General features: G+C 41.7%; 1 protein-coding gene across 1 annotated transcript in view; it reads right to left on the reverse strand.

Moving 5' to 3' along the window:
* Window positions 1-2,301: 2,301 nt before the first annotated feature.
* Window positions 2,302-23,105, reverse strand: part of TOP6BL (TOP6B like initiator of meiotic double strand breaks) — a gene marked incomplete at both ends in the record, with an annotated part of 53,766 nt that continues 32,962 nt past the window's right edge. The window contains 11 exons of the mRNA XM_084252148.1: window positions 2,302-2,423; window positions 2,530-2,605; window positions 6,678-6,776; window positions 8,542-8,652; window positions 9,391-9,512; window positions 13,154-13,300; window positions 15,625-15,781; window positions 17,181-17,370; window positions 18,890-18,961; window positions 19,295-19,350; window positions 20,500-20,583. Of these exons, the coding sequence (XP_084108274.1) occupies window positions 2,302-2,423; window positions 2,530-2,605; window positions 6,678-6,776; window positions 8,542-8,652; window positions 9,391-9,512; window positions 13,154-13,300; window positions 15,625-15,781; window positions 17,181-17,370; window positions 18,890-18,961; window positions 19,295-19,350; window positions 20,500-20,583 (1,236 nt within the window). The remainder of the gene's footprint in view (window positions 2,424-2,529; window positions 2,606-6,677; window positions 6,777-8,541; window positions 8,653-9,390; window positions 9,513-13,153; window positions 13,301-15,624; window positions 15,782-17,180; window positions 17,371-18,889; window positions 18,962-19,294; window positions 19,351-20,499; window positions 20,584-23,105) is intronic.

Raw genomic sequence — 23,105 nt, forward strand, 5'->3', positions numbered from 1 at the left:
TGCGCAGAGGGCACTGCATTAGGAGCAGGAAATGGAGGTCCTGGTAGGACTTCTACATGGAGCTGCCTAGAGAGTGAATCCGTCTCCCATCTTGTGCTCAGGAGAGCCCTGGGCTAGTAACACCAACGGGGGTGTCTTCGACCCAGTGGCAGGGGCCAGGGCCTGGGACAGAAGACTGCAGCTCAGGGGGGCGTGTAGTGTGAGCACTGTTTAGGGGTAGCCAGAGAAGTGGAAGAGAACAAGTCAGAGGAGAGTCACAGCTTTAACGGTGCTAATTCTGCAAATAACTAGTTCAGGCACAATCAGTTTGGCATCGAAGAGGCCCTCCCCAAGGAGAGCCCTCACAGTTTAGAGGCCACAGGGGAAGCAAGTGCCTGGGTCAGGGAGAGAATGAGGGAAGGGGGGTGGGTAGCAGAACTCACTTTTTTGAGAATCTTGGCTGGAATGGGATGGAGAAAAATAGTTGAAAGAAGTTTGAGATCATGGGAGATTTCATTTGGAAGAAAATGGAAGTCGACTGGCTGAAGGAAAAGAATTGAAGAGAGGTTACAGGTGCAGAAGTGACAACTGCTGGAAATAGGTCCTGAGAAAGTGGAGGCGTAACGCCACCCCTGAGCCTGGCAGGGAGAGGTGTCCATGCTGGTGTGCTCTGGCAGTGGGAGAAGTGCAAGCTGGGTGAATTTACTAAAAAGAGACTGATAAGTGTGAAGTAGAAGGCTAAGTTAGAGGGAGACAGTGTATAAATCTCTGAAAGAATGACACAGCCACTGAGGAGAAGGCCAGGAAGACAGGAGCAAGCATCGCCAACTGAAGGCTCCTCAGCGAATGGGCCACAGGAGTCTGTAGTGGCATTACGTTGGGTGGTTTCCTTCAGCAGAGCTGCCCACGTTGGGCTGACTCATGGCCACAAGAGCTGTATGCAGTTGCATCTCTGTAAGGCAGAGCAGCACAAGCAGTTTTCCAGAGTGGTCTGCCAGATCATACATTCACACCTAGATTTTAAGGCCTGTTGCCAGGTGGGGAAAGCGTAGCAGTGGAGGCGGCAGGCTGAAATGCAGATCTGCGAAGCTCTTCACCCAGCGTCTGAGCCTGGGTTGGCTCTTTTGTGACAGGGGCCAGTGCTGCCCACCGCAGAGCGTCTTCCTCGCTGTGGAAGAGGCTGGCATCTCCCTGGATCACAGAAGGTGCTGAGTTCAATGTGAATTCCTTTAAGGAAAGTACTACTTCTTTTATCTCCACTGAACAGATGCTGAGTGGCGTGTGTGATGTGGTGTGCTTCCATTCTTTCAGATCTTCAAATGTGCATTTATAGATTCTTCGCCTTCTACAAGCCTTCACTGCAGGGTTCTTTACTCTAGCAGCGGCCCCCCCCCCAATGTCGGAAGCACAGTTCAGCTGAAGAGTGATTCAGGAGTGATTCACATCCAGAGCGGCGCGTGGACAACACGCAGCATGCTTAGCTGTGACCCTGGAAAGAGGAATCTTACCTACAAAGCATGGGGGCGCTAAAGGCAGCCCCCAATTCCCTCAATCCCAGCTGCTCTTTGTCTAAAGGAGACAAAGGAGCTGACCCTTGTGGAAATAGACTGGAGCTGGGCTGCCTGGGGTGGAATTCTAGCTCTGCTGTGTGACCTGACATTTCTGGGTCTCAATTTCCACAGCTATAAACTGAAAATAATAAGAGTGCCTGTATCCCAGGATCACTTTGGGAATTAAGAGCAGTCATCTTTTGAAGACTCAGAAGTGCTTACACCTGACTATACAGGTTCGGGCCCTAGTAGCTATGGTTATTTCCAACCCTAAAGGCGGTTTAAATGTTGGAGGGAAGAGCGCGTGTGTGGGGAGAAAGAATTCAATACAATCACCATCACCTCACATACACTGACACTGCCCCGTAACTTATATCAAGGTTGAGTTAGTGTCTGTGCCCAGGAGCAGCCTCCAGAACTCCGTACAAAAGTTGGGCAGAGCCACTATATCAACACTAGTCATTAAGAAAAATGTGAAGGGCCTCCCTGGTATCGCAGTGGTTGAGCGCTGTGAAGTTGCCCGCAGCCTCTGCAGCGCCGGTTCAATCCCTGGATGCAGGCGAGGGTCCCACATGGCGCGCAGACCTCTCCTGCCACCCGCTGCTCCCCTCAGCAGTGTAATTCGTCAGTCTGCTTGTTCTGCTCCCTGCTCTGGCTCTGGTGAATTCTCTCACCCTCCCGTGCTTCTGACTGTACCCTGCACTTGTGTAAATAAATAAATAAATCTTTTAAAAAAAAAAAATAAAGAAAAATGTGAAGGAACCACCTGGGTTCAGGGCCCTGAGTCTGCTCTGGCCAGCCCCCGAAGGCCATCACATGCTGCTATCTGTAACCGCACAGATTGAGAAGGCTCTAGTTCCCGCAGCACCGCTTTGGGGAAGAACTGCCTCCTGGCTGCCCCCAGAAGACTCAGAAAAACCCAGAAGACCCCTGATGTGGTTAAAGGTGCAGCCTGAAGGTTTAGAGTTGGTTTTAGTCGCAGCTTTGGTCCAGGACTCACCTGAAGTGCCGAGATCCGGGCAGCTGTTGTCACGTGCGTCCTCCGCGCTCTGTGCTGCATTCTCTGGGGGCAGATGCTTAAAAAATTGCAAGTCCTAAGTGAGATGAGTGTGCCTTGTGGCTGGATGTCATAGGGCTGTCCTCCCTCACCCAAACTCCCCCTTCATTTCTCCTGGCTCAAATGATTTATCCAGTCCCCAAGCTTCAAAGTTCCTTCCGCTGGGCCTTTAGATGCTTGCTCCAGGGCCCCAGGCATGTCCTTCCTTAGCCCCACCACCCCCACAGTGCCCCACTGCTTAGACTCTGAGGTATATACTACACACTCCTGTCCATCCTTTTAATGTATATGTCCATTTCTACCTCTTAAATTCCTGAAAGGTGAAGTCCATCATGTCTGTCTGTAACTGTAGCTGGCATAGTAGTGCCTTATACGGGTAAGTGCTCAACAAGTGACTTGACAGACCTGGAAGGCCACAGGGCACACTTTGTCATCCTCAGTGGTCTTTCAGAACCCGGCTGCACTTGCTGATTCAGTGTGAACAGAGAAACACAGCTACTAAGATCAGAACCCAATCCTCTTAGCTCCTTGGTTCTCAAGAATACAAGTGTATAAAAATAGATGTTGTCTACCAAATGAAAAACTTGTGCTTCAAAGGTCACTCTAAAGTCAACACAAGAAGGGGAGAAAATCTATCTGATCTAAAATAAAAAACTCTTATAATTCAACAGTAAATGACTGAATAAAAAACTCAATTTGACAGAAGATTTGAATGGACATTTCTCCAAAGACAATAAGCAAATGACCAGGAAGTACATGACAGCATCATTATTCATCAAGGAAATGCAAATCCAAACCACTTCATCGTGCAACCTCACACCTACTAGGATGGCAGTATTACTAATAATAATGATGGATAATAATCACTGTAGGTGAGGAAGCAGACAGGTTGGAACAATTGTACACTGCTATCAGAAAAGTAAAGTGATAAAGCAACTTTGGAAAATAGTTTGGACATTTCTTAAAAAGTTCAAACATAGAGTTACCATATGACCCAGCAATTCCACTCCTAACTAACTATATATCCAAGAAAATTACAACATGTCCCCACAAAAAAATGTTCATAACAGCACTATATAATAGCAAAAAGTAGAAATAAAACAAATGTCTATCAACTGATGAATGATAAGAAAAAGTGGTCCATTTATACAATAGAATACTACTTGGCCATAAAAAGGAATTAAGAACTGTTAGATGTTACGACATGGATGAACTTTGCAAACATTAATGCTAAGTGAAAGGAGCCAGACAAAAGACCACTTATTGTATGGAAAAATCCACTTACATGAAAAAATCCAGTATGGGCGAATTTATACTGAGGGAAAGTTTATTAGTGGTTCCTGGGGGGTGGGGAAATTGGGACTGACAGCAGGTAGGTACTGCTTTTTGTCTCCACTCTACAGGCGGGGATGTTCTGGCAGTGGTGATGGTTGTAAAAACACAGTGAATACACTTAAAACCACTGAATTGTATACTTTAAAATGGTAGACTTCATGGTATGTTAATTATATCTCAATTAAAAATAGATGTTCTATCATTGTTTATTAAAGTAAGTTTCAATTTCTAAGTAATTACATACCAAGGAACACAGAAATGGTAAAAATGGTCTTAAGGGTGTGAAAGAGAAACGGCATGAGGGAATTCCTGAGCATTGTTTTCTTCTTTGAGAGAAGCTTGTTCTATTCACTCTAACCTGGAATGGACAGACCTTCCGCTTACCTTGAAATTGGTTTCCCAAGGATATACCCACATTCAGATACAAGACTCAGCCCTAGGCAAGCATTCGCTCATGACCAGGTTCCCCAGACGAGACAGCCTATTCTGCGGTTTAACACTGTAGGACATTAACTCTGGTCTCACTCATCACCACCCCCAAACAGGAAATAGCGACTTTCCTTAGGAAGCAGACTCCTTTTTCCACTCCTGCTTATCCTGCACTTACATTCTCAGTCCCTACACACATCTGTGACACTACGTGCTTTAGTACTACCCTGTCTGCTCCTTCATAGCCCACTGTCCTCTGTTCCCACAGGCAGGCTTAAAATTTTCTTCCTGACACCTTTTCTGAAATACACATCCTCTCATTTCTTCCTTTTCTCCATAAACTCTACAATAGCAATATATGGTTTTATTCTTTGTTACCCAACAGGATAGCTATTCTTGACTGGTAAAAGATGGTAAAAGAGGTAAAAGACCTTGACCTGTCATCCTTGATCTTGTTGTTTTTACCTGACGCCACTAGATGCCACTCTTGTGCCATTTATACATTACTCGTCGCTAAATGTCCATGATGAGCACGGAAACAGTTATGATATTAGAGTGGAGACTCATGGGTTCTGCTCAGAGCTCTGGTCACTCATCCTGTGATCCCGGCCTATTTGGTACAATGCCATTTACTGAATGATTCTGGGCAAATTACAGAAAGTCACAAACCAGTTTTTTTCATCTATAAAACGGGAAAACTACCTCACGAGATCTTTGTAGAGACTAAAGTGGAAATACTGACACAGATTAAGGATTTCATGTTTCTTCCAAGACCTGTGACTGCCGGATAAGACCTTAAGTTCACCAGTCATCTGCCAGGTAAACTGGGCCACGAACATCCCCCAGGCTACAGCAACAGAATGGAGCAAAAGAGGTCAGATGATTCCTGTTTGAGATCTCACTGGGATAACAGAGGCCCAAGCAAAAGAACTTCAGAGGCTGAAACAGATCCTGCCCATAAGTTCCAGGTCCTATGATATAGGCACATGTCTTACCCTCAGCCTACTCCTAGAAATGCGAAGGTGCCAATGGCTGCAGTGAACTGAATAGGGCCCCCCTCAAAGATATGTCCAAATCTCAACTCTCCAGAGTCTGTGAATGTGATGTTATTTGGAAGAAGGGTCTTTTCAGGTGTAACTGAGTATCTCAAGATCACCATGGATGCACAGTGGGCCTTAATCCAATGATAGTGTCCTTATAAAAGAGGGAGATTTGAGAGACAAAGGGAAAAGACCACATGAAGATGAGGCTGAGATTGGAGCATCCGCAAGTCAAGGAGTATCTGTAGCCAACAGAAGCTGGAAGGGTACAGAGGATTTGCTCTTGAAGCCTTTGGAGGGAACAAGGCATGCCAACACTTTGATTTTGAATTTCTGGAGTCTAGAACTGTGTGGTCATAATTTTCTGTTGCTTTTAAGTCACCAAGTTTGTGGTCATTTGTTACAGCATCCACAAAACACTGATGTTACCAAATGCATGCCCAGAAAATGGGGCTAAGCGCCATTTTCCCCACCCCCACTGACATGCAGTCACCATGGACTACAACTAGCAGCTGTCCATCAATGGGAATCCTTGGATGGGGTTTGGAGACGGAGGAAGAGGACAGGGATTGTCATGGAACTGCAGGCCTCCCCCAGGTGAATATGGCTTTTAATTTTTTTCATTTTCAGTGAACTGCTCAGCTGACACTGGTGAGAAGGACAGTGCTGCCTTGTGGGCCAGTGGCTTCTGTGGGCCAAGAAGCGCTGCAAGCGGCAGAGAAGGTGCCTGGAGTCAATGAGGGCTCATCCATCACCCCTGAGGCATCTGTCCCCTCCCAGTTCTCTCAGCACTCTCTCTGTAAATACTTTCTACTTCTGCGTTTTTTGGGTCTGTTCTTTTGTTCTGGAGCATGTAGGTGGGACTCATGAACCGAGCACTGCAGCATTGCCCACTTACACTGACAAAATGGGCATTAACTTTTATTTGCTCAGGTTGTGCGCATCAACTCTCCAAGGTAGAGATAGCAAGAACGCAGTGAACGCAGAAAGGAACAGCAGCTGCATGCCTAGGAAAGTGCTTTCCAGAAGATACACGGCTGTGAAAAAAGGTGTGGTGAAGGGCGCTTTCACAGCGCTTCATTGCCCCCACCATGCTGTCTAGCCACAAAGCAGAGGGGATGGGCATATCCATGAGAGTGTTCTTGGGTGCCTGGGCACTTCCCCATCCAATTAATTAAGCAACAAGCGAGAGGGGGGAGAAGCAGAGGAGGGGTAAGCGGCCGTTACTCACTCAGAAACTGTGTATATGGAAGATTTCCACCAAAATACTTATCACTTTACACTTACCTGCCTCGCTTCATATGAGCAGTGGTGAAGAAACTGGTGCCGGGTGACCTCATGAAATGCTTCGTGCAGTTTGGTCCCAAAGTCCTGTGTGTCGGCTGCCTAAAACAGGCCAGAGACAGAACATGTGGGTTCCCAGTACCAGCAACTAGAGGGAAACTGGGCTGACTTTAGGATGGCCAAGAGAGTGTTCTCACTACCTTGTGCAGTCCATGTGACCACAGAAAGTTCATATGGGAGGAGAATGAGACAGATCTGAAGGCAAACCACTCACATCCCTCACATTGTCTGAGGCATAGCCTTCGTTCCTATGCACATGGAGGAGAAAGGTCTGGGACACTTGGAACAAGACAGGTAGCTGTGGCTCCTATGCGTCTTCCTATTTTTGTTGCCTAAGCGAGATCATTCAAAGTATTTGCTCTACCTACAGGAGATAATTATCCCAGAAATCCATTTGTGCAGATGTCATGTAAACCATTCTTCCCTAAAACAAGCTTCAAGAGAGTAGAGGTTCCACTGAACAACTAAGGCCAATATGACAAATTTTCCTCAGACAAGTCTTTCAGGGGAGAGAAGAACAAAATAATATGGTTTACACCTATAAGAAATGCATTATCAGTCTTATGCTTTTAAATGTAGAATTATAGGATATTAAAGGGGACCAGAGTAATCACCTAATACAACACACTAGTTGTATTAGGTAAGAAAACTGAAATTCAAAAAGAAGTGACCCACCCAGGACCTCACAGAATAAAAGTTAGGGCTGACTTTAGGATCACCAATAGAGAGTTCTCACCACCCTGTGCAGTCCATGTGACCCAGAAAGTTGAAGTGATGAAAAATGCACTAGACTATAAAGGTGTTACACTCTTTGACCCTAGAACTTCACTTATAGAAATTTATCCTAGGCAATAATTCAAAAGAAGCAAGACATCATATAAAGGTATTAACTGGAGTACCATTTATATTGCCAGACGTAATGTAAAATAAGTGTCTAACATTAGGAGAATGCTGTTAAGTTGGATTAAACCAATACAGAAAAATATTGGGTAACCAATACATATTCTAAGATTATGAAAAGAAGGGAAAGTCAATTACATGCGAAAATAAAATAGTAAATATATGAGCTAATATGCCAGAAATGCCAGTTTATAATGATAAACTTTGTTAGTTATTTTAAATTATGTGTGTATTTTCAAGAAAAAGTTAGAAAAGAGAAAACACCACACGGAATAAATGTGTTATCCACTGATAATGCCCATCGGTTAGTACACATTCCTAAAAGGGAGGAAATCACTCACACTGAGAACTTACTGCGTGCTGTGCACTTTCATATTGGGCCTTCACCTTCGTGAGACCCCTGGGAGAACTGTTAATTTTTTTAATTTAATTTATATATGACGCTCAAGTCCACATACTCAATTAGTAAATGAGCCAAGGTTTCAACTCAGGCCTCTGAGTCCCAAACTTGTTGCATGATTCCGTAAGGCCAAATGCATGTCATGCCTGTGGTTTAGTTATTTCCAACGTATTGTCACTATCAGGTAATAGAACATTCTTCAGCAAGGAACTGGAAATCACTGATCTAATGCTAGCTCTTCTTGCAACTAGTTATGTGACCTAGAAGTAGTAGATATCTTTAAAAAACTTATTTTCTCATTTCATACCATGAAATGGTATACAGACCACTATCCATTCAACAATCATTTCTTAAAACACTTGCTATAGGCCTGGTACTACGTAGAATGGCAGCAGAAACAGACAAAATGATGTTTCTACAGCACTACCCATATTACTAAGATACACAGTACCAATAGAATGTCATTAAAGCCCTGGACCTTTTAAGCAGCTCCAGTTTCCTACTAACCTGAAGGGCCTGGAGACAGGTCTTTCGGAAACTGCTGCTGGTGCTGCCGGTCACAATACTCATGATGGAATTCACAGCCACCGAGAGTGAGGCCTGCAGTTTCTGACAAATCTAGGGAACATAACAAGTAAGGAGGACCCAAAGTTTATAATAATCCCAAACTGCTGGCTCAGATAATCCCAGAGGTGCCCAGAGATTTCAGGGAGAGCAGGATTTCAACATTTATTCCCCCTCCGCCACCAATACTTACTGAGATTACGACATAAAAAGGACACTTGGGTTGAAATAAAATAAATGTTCTCTCCTTTCATAGAGATGACTTAGGGACACAGACACATTCAGAAAAGACAATAAGTCAACAGTCAACAAAATAGATAAACTTATTGTTTTAAAACAACAAGCTTTAAATGTTGATCTCAGTACAGGTGGTTTTATTTCCCTGAAAAGGGAAAGAAGTAAGGAATGTGTTACCAAAAATACACAGGATGGAGGAATTCAGAAATGGAGATGAGAAAGTGACATTGTAAAGGGGGAATAATGTAAGAGTCAATGAAGCAGGAGCTCCAGAAGTGTGAGAATGGAAAATGTACAGCAAAGAAAGAGGCGCATTATCAGTCATCTTTCTCCGACTTTCATTTTGTCCCCACTTACTCGACTTCACCCCAGGAGGTCAGACCACACAAGCTCCTTACAGTGACCTGCCTGAGTTGCTAGACTAGATGCTGTGTCTAAGACAGCCCAGGGCACCAAAGAGATGACGAGGCCTTAGGGAGGAAGGCTCTGCCTGCCTCACGCTCTAGCCATGTTTTTCTTAAAGAGAGCGGGAAATGGGAATTGCGAACTTACTACCTGGGCAGCCTGCTGGTGCTGCTCCAAGGCCTGGTCCACGGCGCCCTGCAGAGAAGCCTGCACCGCACTGTGGCTCTCCACGAGGACAGCACTGAGATGAGCTGTGAGCCAACTGTGAACCCCTACAGGAGGGAGAATGTGGTTACCTTGAGTGGGTGTGTTCCCTTGCTTTAAGTCGGCCTAGGAATGGGGGTGGGGTCTCTTGAAAAAGAGGCCACTTCTGTATCTCAACAAATAATTTTTTTTTGGACAACCCCTCCCCGCATGCAGCAACTTGTAAACACACCCAATTCCCACTTACAAATGAAAGAAAGTTCAGGAAAATAATAGTGAAGAATGACATTATCTTCGGGGAAACAAACGAGGGATCACGTTTAATTCCTCTCAAAAGCAAAACTATATACCACGTATTATACACAATGACACTGGTGACTCCCAAAGGAGGGAGAAAAGGGGAGGGGCGCCTCCTGCAGTGTCTAACCCCATCCCATCCCGCTGCACACTGCAGGGGCAGCTACTATGGTATCAATCCTCTCAGATATGCTGTGGCAGAGAAAGAGTTAAAACTCACAAAGATGACACTAGGAGTTTCTGGTATAAAGTCTTTTAAAAAGGGTACTATGTCTGATAAAGTCACTACAGGCATCACTGCTCAGCACTATTAGAAAAGCTCATGTGTGTGCGCGATGGGAAAACATGTCCCATCCAACAACAGACTGGCACTGATGACCTTGAGGCCCTGACACAGCTTACACAGGGAGACAAAACAATTCACTTCAGGAGTGAAGCAACCTAAGACCTGAAGTTGCTGGCTTTTCTCAGGGCTGCATTAAAAATGCAAGCAAGGGCCTCCCCTGGTGGCGCAGGCAGTTGAGCGCAGCGCTGTGAAGCTGCAGCGCTGGTTCCATCCCAGCCAGCTGGCGAGGGTCCCCATGGTAAGCAGACCTCTCCTGTCTTGCCTGCTGCTCCCCTCAGCAGTGTATTTCATCATTCTGCCTGTTCTGCTCCCCAGTCTGTCTCTGGTGAATCCTCTCACCCTCCGTGCATCTGGCCTGTATCCCAGTTCTTTTATAAATAAATGAATAAATCTTTTTTAAAAAATGCAAGCAAGAAGGAGCATTTTGTATTACTAGGTACCATGGTGTTTTCCTGGAAGGGAAGGGAGTATGTGATCAGCCCAAAAAGGATCTGGAACTGGAATCAGGAGAAAAAAGATTCTAGGGTCAGTACTATCACCAACCATTGGGGATCATCACTTCACTTTCCTCCCTTCAGTACAGAAAATGGCTTTATACTACCTGCCCTCAAGGGTATGTGGTGCAAATAAACTGGGATAATATATATAGAGGTCCTGAAATACACACTGCCAACGCTCAAAGGGAAATGCAGCTATTGCTCTGATATCATTTGGATCACTGTTGTCTATAGTTGGGGTCTAATAATAGCCTCAAGAAATCAGGCCCTTTTGAAAGCAGAGATTTAATTAAAAAACTAAAAGTTAATTCCTAAAACTGCTAATACCACCAGATGCTTTTAACATTGTGGTAAAATAATGAGTTAATCATAGAAAAGTTACCATGACAAGGTAGAAGGCCAATTAAGTGGTTTTTTTTTTTAAAGACACATGGAAATAGACTGTAGTTCTGCACAATCTGTTTCCTAAAAGGAGCTCAAGAGAAAGCTTGCAAGGATGTGCGAGAAAGGAAAGATAAAATTACAACTATATCCATACATATATAGCTACCTACCCTCACCTGCGCCCTCTTTAAGACTAGTCCTAAACTACCAGATGTGTAAAGACCTTTGAAAGGACATTTACTATGCTTACTAACGCAGTGGCGGGTTTCTACTCATCCAGTTTGGAGTGTAACTACTGAGCAGTGCAAACCTCCAGAGTGGTATAATCACAGTACTGTAAGAATGACAGGTAACACTGGTTTCTCAGGAATCTGTGTTCTTAAGGGATGTCATTAGGATTCAGAAAATGGGATCAGACTTTATGTCACCCTAGGGAGGACTGAATATGGCTCTCCCTCTAGCAGACCTCAAAAGAAAAAAGGCAGAAGAAAGCAGACTATAAGGGCCTTGAGGCTTTTAGGGGCCTTTGATATTATCTAGTAAACATGAATCTAACAATCTCATGTTATATGAAAAGGGAGGCTCAGATAATTTGTCACTTGCTTCCCAAAAATCATTGAGGAAATTGGTAACAGAACTAAAGTTAAGCCCAGTTCTCTCTATATCCTGAAGTCCTTTCCATAATATTACACTGTTCCTCTTAGCAGTCTCTGTCCATCTGAGCATAAGACAGGTAACAACCCTAGGGATCCTCAGTTTTGACCTCCTTGCTGGAGGCATCAACAGTCTTCATCTCCCCCACGTTCCCATTCCCAGGGCCTTGATCAGTGGAACAGCGGGCACCACAGGAACGTTCTTTCAAACAGCAGTGCAAGCCAGGGCCAAGGAAGCAGTGCTTCCATTCTTAAGAGCAAAATATCAGAGAGGCACGGAAAGCTAGTAGCAAGAAGACTCCCATAACTGAAAATGCTTTGTTCAAGGAATAGTTGACACCCGTGAACATGAGCTCTTCTGATCTGGGGTCGTAAGCTGTTGCATTTCTCTTCTGACCCAGAGGAAGCAAGGCCACCTCCAGCAGCACTGGAATGTTTGCAGAATCCAGTCCCGAGAAAAAGCACTTGGTCCACAGAGAAAGAACACAGAAACAGATCAGCAGCACCAAAAGGGAGGTTTATGAAAATTTCCCCAGATTTTTATAAAGTCTACTTCTTCCTACTTTCTTCAAAGTTTAGGAGGGCTTTGAGACACATTTAAATTTACCTCCCAGGATAACCGGATAAAATGCATAAGCCAACTCAACTTTAGACTCAGTGGCACTCAAACTTTATTATATTTAAGAATCATCTAAAAATTCTGTTAATAGTGCATATTCTTGAGCTACACTCTATTTTTTTACATTCTATTACAAATAATGAGTTAATCCTTGGCCCAGGAAGCTGCACATTTTCTATATTCCAAGAGGTTCTCGTGTATTTAATTCATGCCTACAAAGCAGTGAAGTCACTGCTCTATTCTAACAGAGCACTTTCCTGGTAACACCTGTTAGATGGATGCCAAAGAGCCCTCCTTGTACACCAGAGGGAAGACAAGTTCTCTTGTCACAGAGGTCTACATGACCTAAGGCTGCCGGCTTTACACATACAACCAGCAATACCACCACACTCCCACAACTCACACTGGATTTGAGATGCCACATCAAGGCCAAGCAAGGCTGATTACATTTCTTGATTCTGCCTAGAAAGGCAGGACAGCAATGAGCATCATTCCAGCCTGGCTCACAATCACCTGAGAAGCTTTTAAACAAACCACAGCTGAACCCGACCTCAGCCCAGAGCTACCCAAATCTCTGGGAGTGAAGTTTGGACATTTTAAAATGCTTCCTAGGTGATATACTGTGTACCTAAGGCTGAGAACCAGGCATCTAAGGCTCCCTACAGTGTAGGGAGCACTTTGGGAGTGTCTGCTGCTTTCTGGCTAACCAGATCTGATGTTGCCATTTAAGTTATATGTCAAGATCAGGTCTTTTCCATACAGCATATAATTTAGCTTACTTGAGAGTAAGGTTTTTCACTGACATTATTCTATGGCAATATATCTAATCCAGATATATACATCATATCACATTTTCTTTTTCCTCTTAACATTTAAGACTACCCAAGCTGGCAGCCCCATCCCCTATACCTACCCCAGAGTTCTGTGTGCTGGACTTGAAATTCACTGTGGAAATCCACAAAGAGAAAAAGCAGCAGAGTTTGTCCTTGAGGGTCCATATTTTGAGACTGATCCTCCTCACTGTGTTCCACCTGATAACTCACATCTGGAAGAACAAAATCTAGAGCACAAGATATTACAGCGCATTCTAAGACAAGTCCTCAAAATAAGCGAATAATAAAGAACCTGTACCTCAAACAAAGACGGGTCTGAAATAAATCTAACTTTGAAGACTCACTTCTCTTCCTAAACCTGTTTCGCTATACACATGATGGAGGCAAATAACAGGGACTCAAAGGCAGAACAACAGAATACCAGGGAGTGCAAAATGCAAACCAAACAGCATTCCTTACAATTTACTGAGAAGCACTATACAATAACTTATTCATTGCTCATACAACTTTCTAAGGTGGGTATCACTAGTTAGAGCAAGAGGTCAGAGTCCAACCTGAGTAATGGAAATGACACATGGCAGGTGACATGTAAATTTGTACTATCTTAACACTTAGGCTTCACAACAACACTGTGAAGTAGGGCCTACTCGTATGCCTTTTTACAAATTAGAACACAGGCACAAATAGGCTAAGAACATTGCCCACTGTATGACAGTAAGTAATGGAACTGCTTTAGATCTTACTAGACTAACTCTAAAGCATGTGCTTTTAACCACAATACTATAGGATTTCTCTATTTCCAAGTAATCCAATGCCCTACAGTTACTTTCTAGAACCTGACCTTTGTATTACAACAGTCCTAAATTCTACCGAGATCCCTGTACAGAACCTCCTTGTGGATCATGGTTCTGCCCTTTAGAGTAATTAGGGAGAAAAATAAACATTTTCTATGCATTATTCATTTCCAAAGTTAACTGAGAAAGTTCAGGCATCAATTGGCAGAGAAACCAAAAAAGAAGAAAACTAACAAAGCATGAAAATAAAAAGTGAAAGAGAAAAGGAAATATGCAAAACACTAGAGATTAAAAATCCCAGATGTCATGATACCAGTCTGTTAAAACCATACATTTTCGTCACAAAACTACTTACCTCCAGAGACCCCATCCAAGGTGACCCTCCTATCATTCCACCTACTCAAAAAAAAAAAAAAAAGCCTTTCTGGGCCTCCCTGGTGGCGCAAGGGGTTAAGCACCGCACCATGAAGCAATCCGCAGCCTCTGCAGCACGAGTTCGATCCCCGGCCGGCCAGGGAGCAACCTACATGGCACAGCAGACCTCTCCTGACTCACCCGCTGTTCCCCACTCTCTCTCTGATGAATCCTCTCACCCCCCACAATCTCTGGTCTGTACCCCAGCTCTTGTATGCATAAGAAAATCTTGGAAAAAAAAAAAAAAAGCCTTTCCTCTGGCGTACTTCCTAGATGAAGAGTCTATCATCTCCCCTGAGACACAAACCCATCACAGGAGGCTTCAACCTTCTCATCCCAGTCCCAGTCCTCCCTGCTGGTCATCCTCCTCAGGATCCAAATGACCAGATAGTCTAAATTTCAGAGGATTCAAGCTACACCCATCAAGCTCAAGACAGTAAGCCTAGAGATCAGGTCATGGTTTCATATTCCTATTTCACAGTTTTCTTTGTTGGTCCAGTCATTAGGCATCCAATTTTCAGCACAACTCACCTGAAGTTAATGTGCTTAGGCTCCACACCAATGCCACAGCTAGCATCCTAGTTTTGCTACTCTACGGTTTATATGCCTTACATTTATGCAGTATTTTCGGTTTTTTTCCAAATAATTTTATGTATATTTTCATGTTTCATTAAGAAACATTTCTACAATATTTCCCACAAGATGTCATCGATCCCTTACTAACTTTTCTAAAGCCCCGGAGTTCACAGATTAATGAACAACAGAAACTCTCTGAACCAGTCCCCAGAAGATGAAGGTGCACTGACTACTACAGAAACAGGGACAGAGGAAGCAGGGCAGGAAGTGAGCGGAGAAGCAGCATCAATGTGTAATGCCAAAACGGGCTCTGGGGCCTCCCTATTGGTTCTAGGGGTTAAGTCTCTCACTATTACCGAGGGGGCCTGAGTTTGAACCCCATCCAGGGAGCTGACCCACATGTAACTCAGGAGACCTCTTCTGTCTCACCTTCTCCTCCCCTTGGCAGTGTATTTCAGTAGATCCACCTGTTTTGCTCCCTACTCTGTCTCTAGTGAATCCTCTCACCGCACCCCACCACACCTTTGGCCTACACCCCAGTTCTTGTATGCTAAAAAAAAAAAGGGCTCTGGTGGGGCTTTGCCCTGCTGACATCCATTTGCCTCACTCCATGCAGACTCTCACACATGGTCATGCCCTCATCCTCACCCCCTACCCTAAGCCAACAGATCACTGTTTTTACATACACCTGCTATTTTTATTTCCAAGCATTTCTCTAATATTATCCAAGTTTCTTTTTATTCCAGTGCAAAAAGAGGGAGATATACCTCTATCCAAATTGAGATCCAAATTGGGCACCATACATAAGTGGTGTTTCTTCCAATTGATGAAATAAGAAGTATCTTTGAAGACAGCAGTAGCTGGCTGCTCCTGAGTTGGCAATACTAGAGGCAGACCTGAAGGCCCATATAAAAATATGTATAGTTGCTAAAGAAAATCGCCAAATTTTGGTTTCTTATGACTACATTTTCACTTACATAAAACAAACATAACACTGACCTGGTTCACACTCCCAGAAATAAACTAGTGTGCTAGGCGGTGACGTCTTAAGCCTTGTCCACACCAAAGATAGGTGTCAGGCACCAGAGATATATCCACTACAATACCCAGAAATTTATTCTGGGTTTAATAAGTGTGAGCTACAGTATAGTATTAGGACAATTCATTTATTTATTCATTCAATCATAGGTTTGAATGGCACTGCATGCTAGACACTGCACTCAGTGCTGGGGACACAAAGATGATACGTAGATTTAATACCTAACTTCAGGTTACATTTAACACACACAGAAGCAGTCAAGTGTAATTCAATGCTGGAAATATATACAAAGGAATATTTCCCAGCAAGTATTTGAGTGTATTCAGACTGAGGAGGAAATTTCTCACCTTGTCTAACCTTATTTTCCAAGCAAGACCAGGAAGTGCAGGCCCCATAGTGGTTCCTTCTCTTGTCCTCTCATCCCTACTCTCATCCTCCCTCTAACACCTACTGATCTGCTAAATTTTCCCACTAAGATGTAATCTCCAGGAAGACAGAAATTTTGTATTATTCCCTCTGGAGAACAAGATAAAGAGGAAGAGAAACTTTCATATTGATCCAGAGATTAAGAAAAAGTATGTTTTAAAATACAAAATGTCTATGCAGTCTTCATCACCATCCTGTTCCTTCCTTGTCCCTAAAAGATACTCTCAGTTGGTATTTATCATACCATGGTCTTGATCCTCTTCTGTTCTTGTTCTGCATACTCTCCATAACTTCACTATTTCTATAGCTTCAATCATATACTAAATTGATACCTTATTATGTTGATTCCTTCCAGTGATAAGTCTCTCCCTCCTTTCCATGCTCATCACACTTTCAAGTTAGGCACTTGCTATCTCCCTCCCTCACTGCACTTATTTACTGAGTGATAACTAACTTCTCTTTCCCACGCATCCCATAGTGCTGCTAAAGACTCCCAAACCATTCAGTAGTTCCCCACAATACAGAGAATAAAGTTCACACTCCTTAGTGAGGCTCTAAAGAGCCACCATTTTCAACTCCAAACTACAACCACAGCCTCATCTCTCCCTCTTGCATCATTCATTCCATGCTTCAGTCATACAAATTATATGACAAGTGTGAGTCACATGTCACATTTCGTAGTTTTCAGTTTCCTGGAGAAATTCTCAATGACTTTCATGTTAGATTTTTCTTTTTATACAATTATTACCTGTTTCTAAATACAGAATTTATATGTCAAGCGTTTCTTTAAGAATTGGGATATAAAATCCATTTTAAAAGACAATTAGATGGACTCTGTCATCAAAAGGATATGGAAACTGAAGAAATTCTATTCTGCTGGCTGGAAAAGAGCTCCAGGCAGGGACACAGCGCAGCAGCTGGAGTCAGCGTCAGCTCTCCCAGCAAGCCCAGGCCAGGCACACCATCAGGGATAAAAAGCGGTACTGGATATCCTAGCACAGGGTGGATTCTGCCACACAGTAACTCAGTTGTACCGAATTTTGCCCTACTGTCAAAAAACAGGTAAGATAAATTTAGCCTTTTTACCTCTTAAGAAATTATTTAAAAGGACATTCAGATTTCCTTTTATAACTGCAGCATAACCACATACACTACCATATCAGCTTTGCTGGAGTAAGGAACTGTGTCCCACTCAAGGAATCACAAGCCATAGAAAGAACAGCAAATTGGGCACTTCGGGAATGGTGTCATGACTTCTGCTTTTGCTGCCACTAATGGCAGTTTTATATTTTAAAAGGGTATTTCTTCTACTAAAATTACGGTTCTGAGCGAAGTTCCCAAGATCATTTAAAGATCAGCACGCTGGGATGAGGGAGCAGGGAAGGGTCCCTGAATCACAAATAACTTAAAACTGGCCTCGTGAAACTTAAATGTCTGCTTTCACACATGCCATTGCTTACCCTGAAGAGGTCTTAGGTTACTGTTTGATATAAATAAGGAGAAATAAAATATTGTACAAAAATGAACAATGTAAGAATAAACAGTGAGTAAAACTTAGGATGCCTTTCTCTCCTAGAAAGAATCTAATGAAATTTGGTATTTGCTCATTTTCCAACTGCTCTTTTCCAAATATCAAATAAATATTAATGAACCGTCTCCTCTCTCTAAAGCAATCATGCCACCCAGGAAAATAAGTCCACAGATAACGGTTTAAAGGCCTAAACACTTTCAGTAAATCTATGGTAACAGTCTACATGTAAGTATTTTGTAATACTAGATTATAAAGAAAGATACGTGGTGGGGATTTTGTTTCCTGCACATATTAAAGAATAAAAACTATTCTAATCTGAGGTGAGGTGAAATTTTCAGCCAGAGTCAGGAGAGTGAAAATCCACGAGCAGTCTCTTCAAGTCTTAAATTCCTGTGACTATCAATGTTGATTCAGGATCATGTAAGTAGAGCCAGAAACTATTTATTTGAAAGAAATAAATTAGTTGAACTGTAATCAGGTTATTTTCTTGCTATAATCCATGCTGCACTTTGGAAGGCAAGGGAGACCATTCTGGGTATTTCATATTCCATACTACCTCCTCCATGGATTTTCCCTTTGGTAGTCTGAAGAAGCTGGAGGTGTGGAAACGATTTGTAAACCTATGCAAGATGCTGATGCACAAAAAATAATTAACAAGAATTCCTTTGTTCACAGTATCTCTCTAGCCAAGAGTTCCAGCAACCTTTTAAATTCTTTAGCTCTCTGTCCTCATGTCTAAATGAGACTGGAATTAGCAGGGTTTATTATTTTTTTTTTCCTTTACAGTAGAAAACAAGCCCTGGAGAGGAGAAGGAACAGGTCCTCCAGTCAATTAAAATATATTCAAGGAGTCAATAATAAAAATAATTTTCAATATAAACAGCTTGAAAGTTTTGCTTTCACTTTTCTTGCACAGAATCTGACATGTGGCACTAAAAAATGGCCAGTGAGATCATTTTCAATTTCTACCCACATCCACATTCACACTCAAAATAAGAGTACAACATGGGAAGGGAGAGCAATGCTTTTCCCTCACCTCACATAATGCTGAGAGTTTACAACAAGAGCAATTCCATTCCACAGGCTCAAAGTGGGTTCATTCTGTACCCTACAAAGCAAAGCAAAGTTAAGCAATATCTCAGAAGTTATAAAACCAATGTCTGATTGATACAAATTTTGGCCTGTGACTACTGACACCCCCCAGAGATTACTGGAATTCAGTAACCAATTAACCAAGGGGAAAACCGCAATTGTTAAGTTCAGTCACAGTAGTGAAAGGGAAAAACATGAAATGTTTAAATAAATCTACTTACCCATGAAAAGCTAATACAAAATAAGAAAATTAGTTTCAAGTTTCAGTCAAGAAATCAAACTGTGATCCGACTGCAAAGAGGACAAGAGTGACAGAGAAAACAGTGGAGGTATGGATTTGAAGACTCACCCAAACATCTCTATGGAGGAGATTCCATTCATTTTTACACTGAAATTAAATTTAATCTGCAAAATAAATGGGGTGTGAGATTATGAACCAAGATAGAGTTTAAAACTTCCATAATCAGTTCCTAAAGGAGAAAAAAATTCTCTATTACCTTTTTTTCACTTGTATCTCCCCCAAACATAACACTTGCCTGTGTTTAAATTCTGAATCTCAAGGATATTCAGTCTTACACAATTCCAAGTATTCACAAATTATCAGGAAAATCTACATCTCTGTCCTCTGCTACTCTCCCAATGTATCTCTTCTCCCCCTTCTTAAAGGAACCATCCATTTTTCTTTCTGTTCTTTCCACTGTTCTCATACTTGCTTTTTTACCCATGTCCCCGATCTGACCTCTATGTCCCCCCTCCAATTTACTTCACTGTTCTAATTATTCCTACCTCCAATCTATATGTTTCTTTCTATGTGACAAAATGGGTAATATGAAACTCCAGATTGCATGAGTTCAAATTTTGCCTCTGCAGTTATTTAACTGTACCATAGTTTCCTCAGTCATAAAATTGGGGTGTGGATGATGATGATGATAAAAATCTCCTTCACAAAAAATCTCCTTCACAAAAGTGAGGGTTGAGTGAGTGAGTACACAGAGACCACTTAAAATAGTGACATGCACGCAATAAGCACTGATCCCTGCTAAAGACAGAAAAAGTGGGAAGTAAGCAAAAGGAAAGGGAGTTATTAAAAAATTAAAAATTATTTGAATCAGGACCTCAAAAATGGGGGTACAGTACACTTAACTGTTCATCTTAATAAACATCTAAATACAGATAATAAAAGTTTAACTCTCCAAAGTTGAAAATATTTAAAAGTTTCCTTATTTACTCTTAGAGTCACTTTAGAAAAGAAGGGGATAATCAACAAGGTTTATATCTAAGTTTAACAGAAAAGTTAAGCACAGACTCCACGGTGATACAGTAAACCAGTAAGGAAGGAAAAACAGAACCCAGACACACTCTGTATATCCAAGGATTAGCAGCTATGTTATGTGACTGACATCAAGCTTAGGAACACAGAAATAAAATCAACTCAATATTAAAAATTCATTAAAAGGAAGAGAAGCAAGCAGATCCTTCTATCCTAGAGTAGAGGTTTCTTGTAAGCATAGAACCTAAATAAGAGAATCATTACTTTAGAAAAGAACAGCTTACCTTAGGTTGTACTATGCTGATTTTGTGTAAAAAATTCTTTATAACCAGACTATCTGTCATCAAAGTTCTGGGCTTTTCATCAACCTGTAACAACACAACAGAAACACCAACCATATACACACAAACCCAAGAGCACAAATGAATTAAATTGTGGTATCTCTTTGTATAAAAGCACTATGCCTTAGAAAGCTTCTCAGCCATTTAAGCCAGAAACATCTTTGGAATTGAGAATGGGTCACAAAAAGGAATCTAAATAGCCATGACTTCTTGTATTAAAGTACCTATTTCATGGAACTTCAGGAGAAACGTGGACAAAGATCAGAAAAAACCTACAAACTCAAAACTACCTTTCAGAACAATTTTAAAAGTAATTGAGACTGGAGCTAAAAAGAATAAATATTTTAACTATACCATCCTAATATGTGTGGGGATTATGTTTTAAGAATCTGAGTGGAGTCAAAGGAGCAGCCAGTGAAATGAACTTGTTATTGAATGTCAATCCATTCAGGCAAACATTTACTTTTAAGGAAAAGCTACAAAGCAAAAAGCTCAAAAGTTGAAGACCTATGCTCTATACTAGCTCTGTAACAATTATATAAGTAAACACGAAAAACTTTACTTAATTGCTCTAGACCTTATTTCCTAACTGCAAAACAGGGATAAAACTTACCCTTTGTACCTTCCAGAACTGTTTTAAGGATCAAATAATAATGTGAAAGTATGTATTATGGGCATATATGTATTATGCATAGTAACAAGGACAGATCACAATTGCTGAATGCGGCAGCACTCCCACTGCCCACCGGCGACTATGCAGGTGCCTCTCTCCTCTGCAGGGCAGCAGCCTCCCCACCTGCCCATGGCCTGTACCCTGCCGGGACTTCTCTTCACTGACCTCCCTCAGTGGAGGCAGCTCTCCTCCAGGCCGCCCGCCTGCGACCATGCAGGCCTCTCTCAGCAAACCTGTCCCTTTCCCTTTCCTTAATAAACCTGTTCTTTAAATATATATATTTTAAAAAATTGCTGAATGCTTAATAGGTGACAAGCATTTTGCAAATACTGTATCTATATCATTTCATTACAATCCTGGAAGTAGGAATCTACTCTCTGTAGGCTAAAAGGGAGCGAGGGGGCTCTGAGACATTAAGCAACTTGCCTGAAGTCATTCAGCTGTTTAGGGGTAGAGCCACAATTTGACCCTAAGTCTATCTAATATCAATTGTCCATGTTCTTTCCAATGTATTCTGATATCCTCCAAAAATATGAGATTTACATTTAATGAGAAATTTTTCTATTCCTGGAATAGTATTAAAGTATCTGACTTGTACGTACTCATTTACCCTTCACAAAAACACTATTAGTTACATATAACTCACACCTATGGAGGGAAAAAATGAGTCTAAAAGAAATTAACCAATCTGGCTCCAAAGCTTTTATATTTACCACTCTTCTATACTCACTCACTCACTGTGTTTAATATAGTGTTCCTAAAATCAAATTTGAAGGAGTTTCCTAGAAAAGGGAGAAGTCCAGGAGAATGAGAAGAGAATCACAAAAAATGGTCCCAGTTCCCAATACCTCGTAATACAATTAAAGAGGAAACATGCAAACATCTAATTAAGAAGAATCATTATAATACTTTTTTATAAGTACACTATAAAAGAGATCAACAACTATTGAGTGGGGATACTTAGAAAAAAATGATTTGAAAAAATATAAAAATAGATGGGGATGGTTAGAAAATTCTGGAAACAAGTCTATGATGATTCATACTTGCAAACAGCAGTAATTAAATAGTAACTGCACATACATATCATTGTCACATCATTTAAAATTCTTTATTATCAAATGTTTAGGTTGTAGAAAAGCAATGGTCTCTTTAAAGCAATTTCTGTACTTAACAAACATTTCTAAAACAACCTCTTGGCTCAGTTTCAAACTTCTGTAACCTTGGTGATTATAGGGTGTATCATAGAAAAGGCTAATTATATCTAGCAGTAAGGCAACCAAGTTAGTTAAAGTTCCTTCAGCAGCTACCAGAGAGGGGTTACAACTAATAATGAAAACCTACTGCACGTCCAGCAATTTATGTGCAAGTCAGAAAAGCCCCCATTTTATAGGTGTGGAGAATGAGACTAAATAAGCTATCTGATTTGCCCAAGGTCAAACACAACTAGTTAAGTGGCAGATTTGGGATTCAAACATAGACCTGACTGATTCCTATGTCCACATTCCACTATATAATGCTGCCTCTCTAAGAGTGTTCATTTTCTGAGCACTTAGTTATCTAAACCAGATATAATCTTTTTTTTTTTTTTTTTTTTTTTTTAGTTTTTCTCTTGGGCAGTACAGGTGCCCAGCATTTTTTTTACATCATTGTTCATTTTTAATATCATTATTTTTATGGAATCTGACAGGCAATGTTTATGCATGACTACTGAAAAAAATGTATTTATTCACTCACTCATGAATACTCAATGTAGCTTATTATGTACCTGAGCCAACAGAGAAGAAATTTTGAATTCTAAATTTAGAGACTTCACAATTCAGTAGAAAAGAAAGATAAGTCATTGATATGACAATGTGAAAAATTTTGTGATTCAGAT

Source organism: Talpa europaea, assembly GCF_964194135.1.
Source record: "Talpa europaea genome assembly, chromosome: 1".
Classification (NCBI taxonomy): domain Eukaryota; kingdom Metazoa; phylum Chordata; class Mammalia; order Eulipotyphla; family Talpidae; genus Talpa; species Talpa europaea.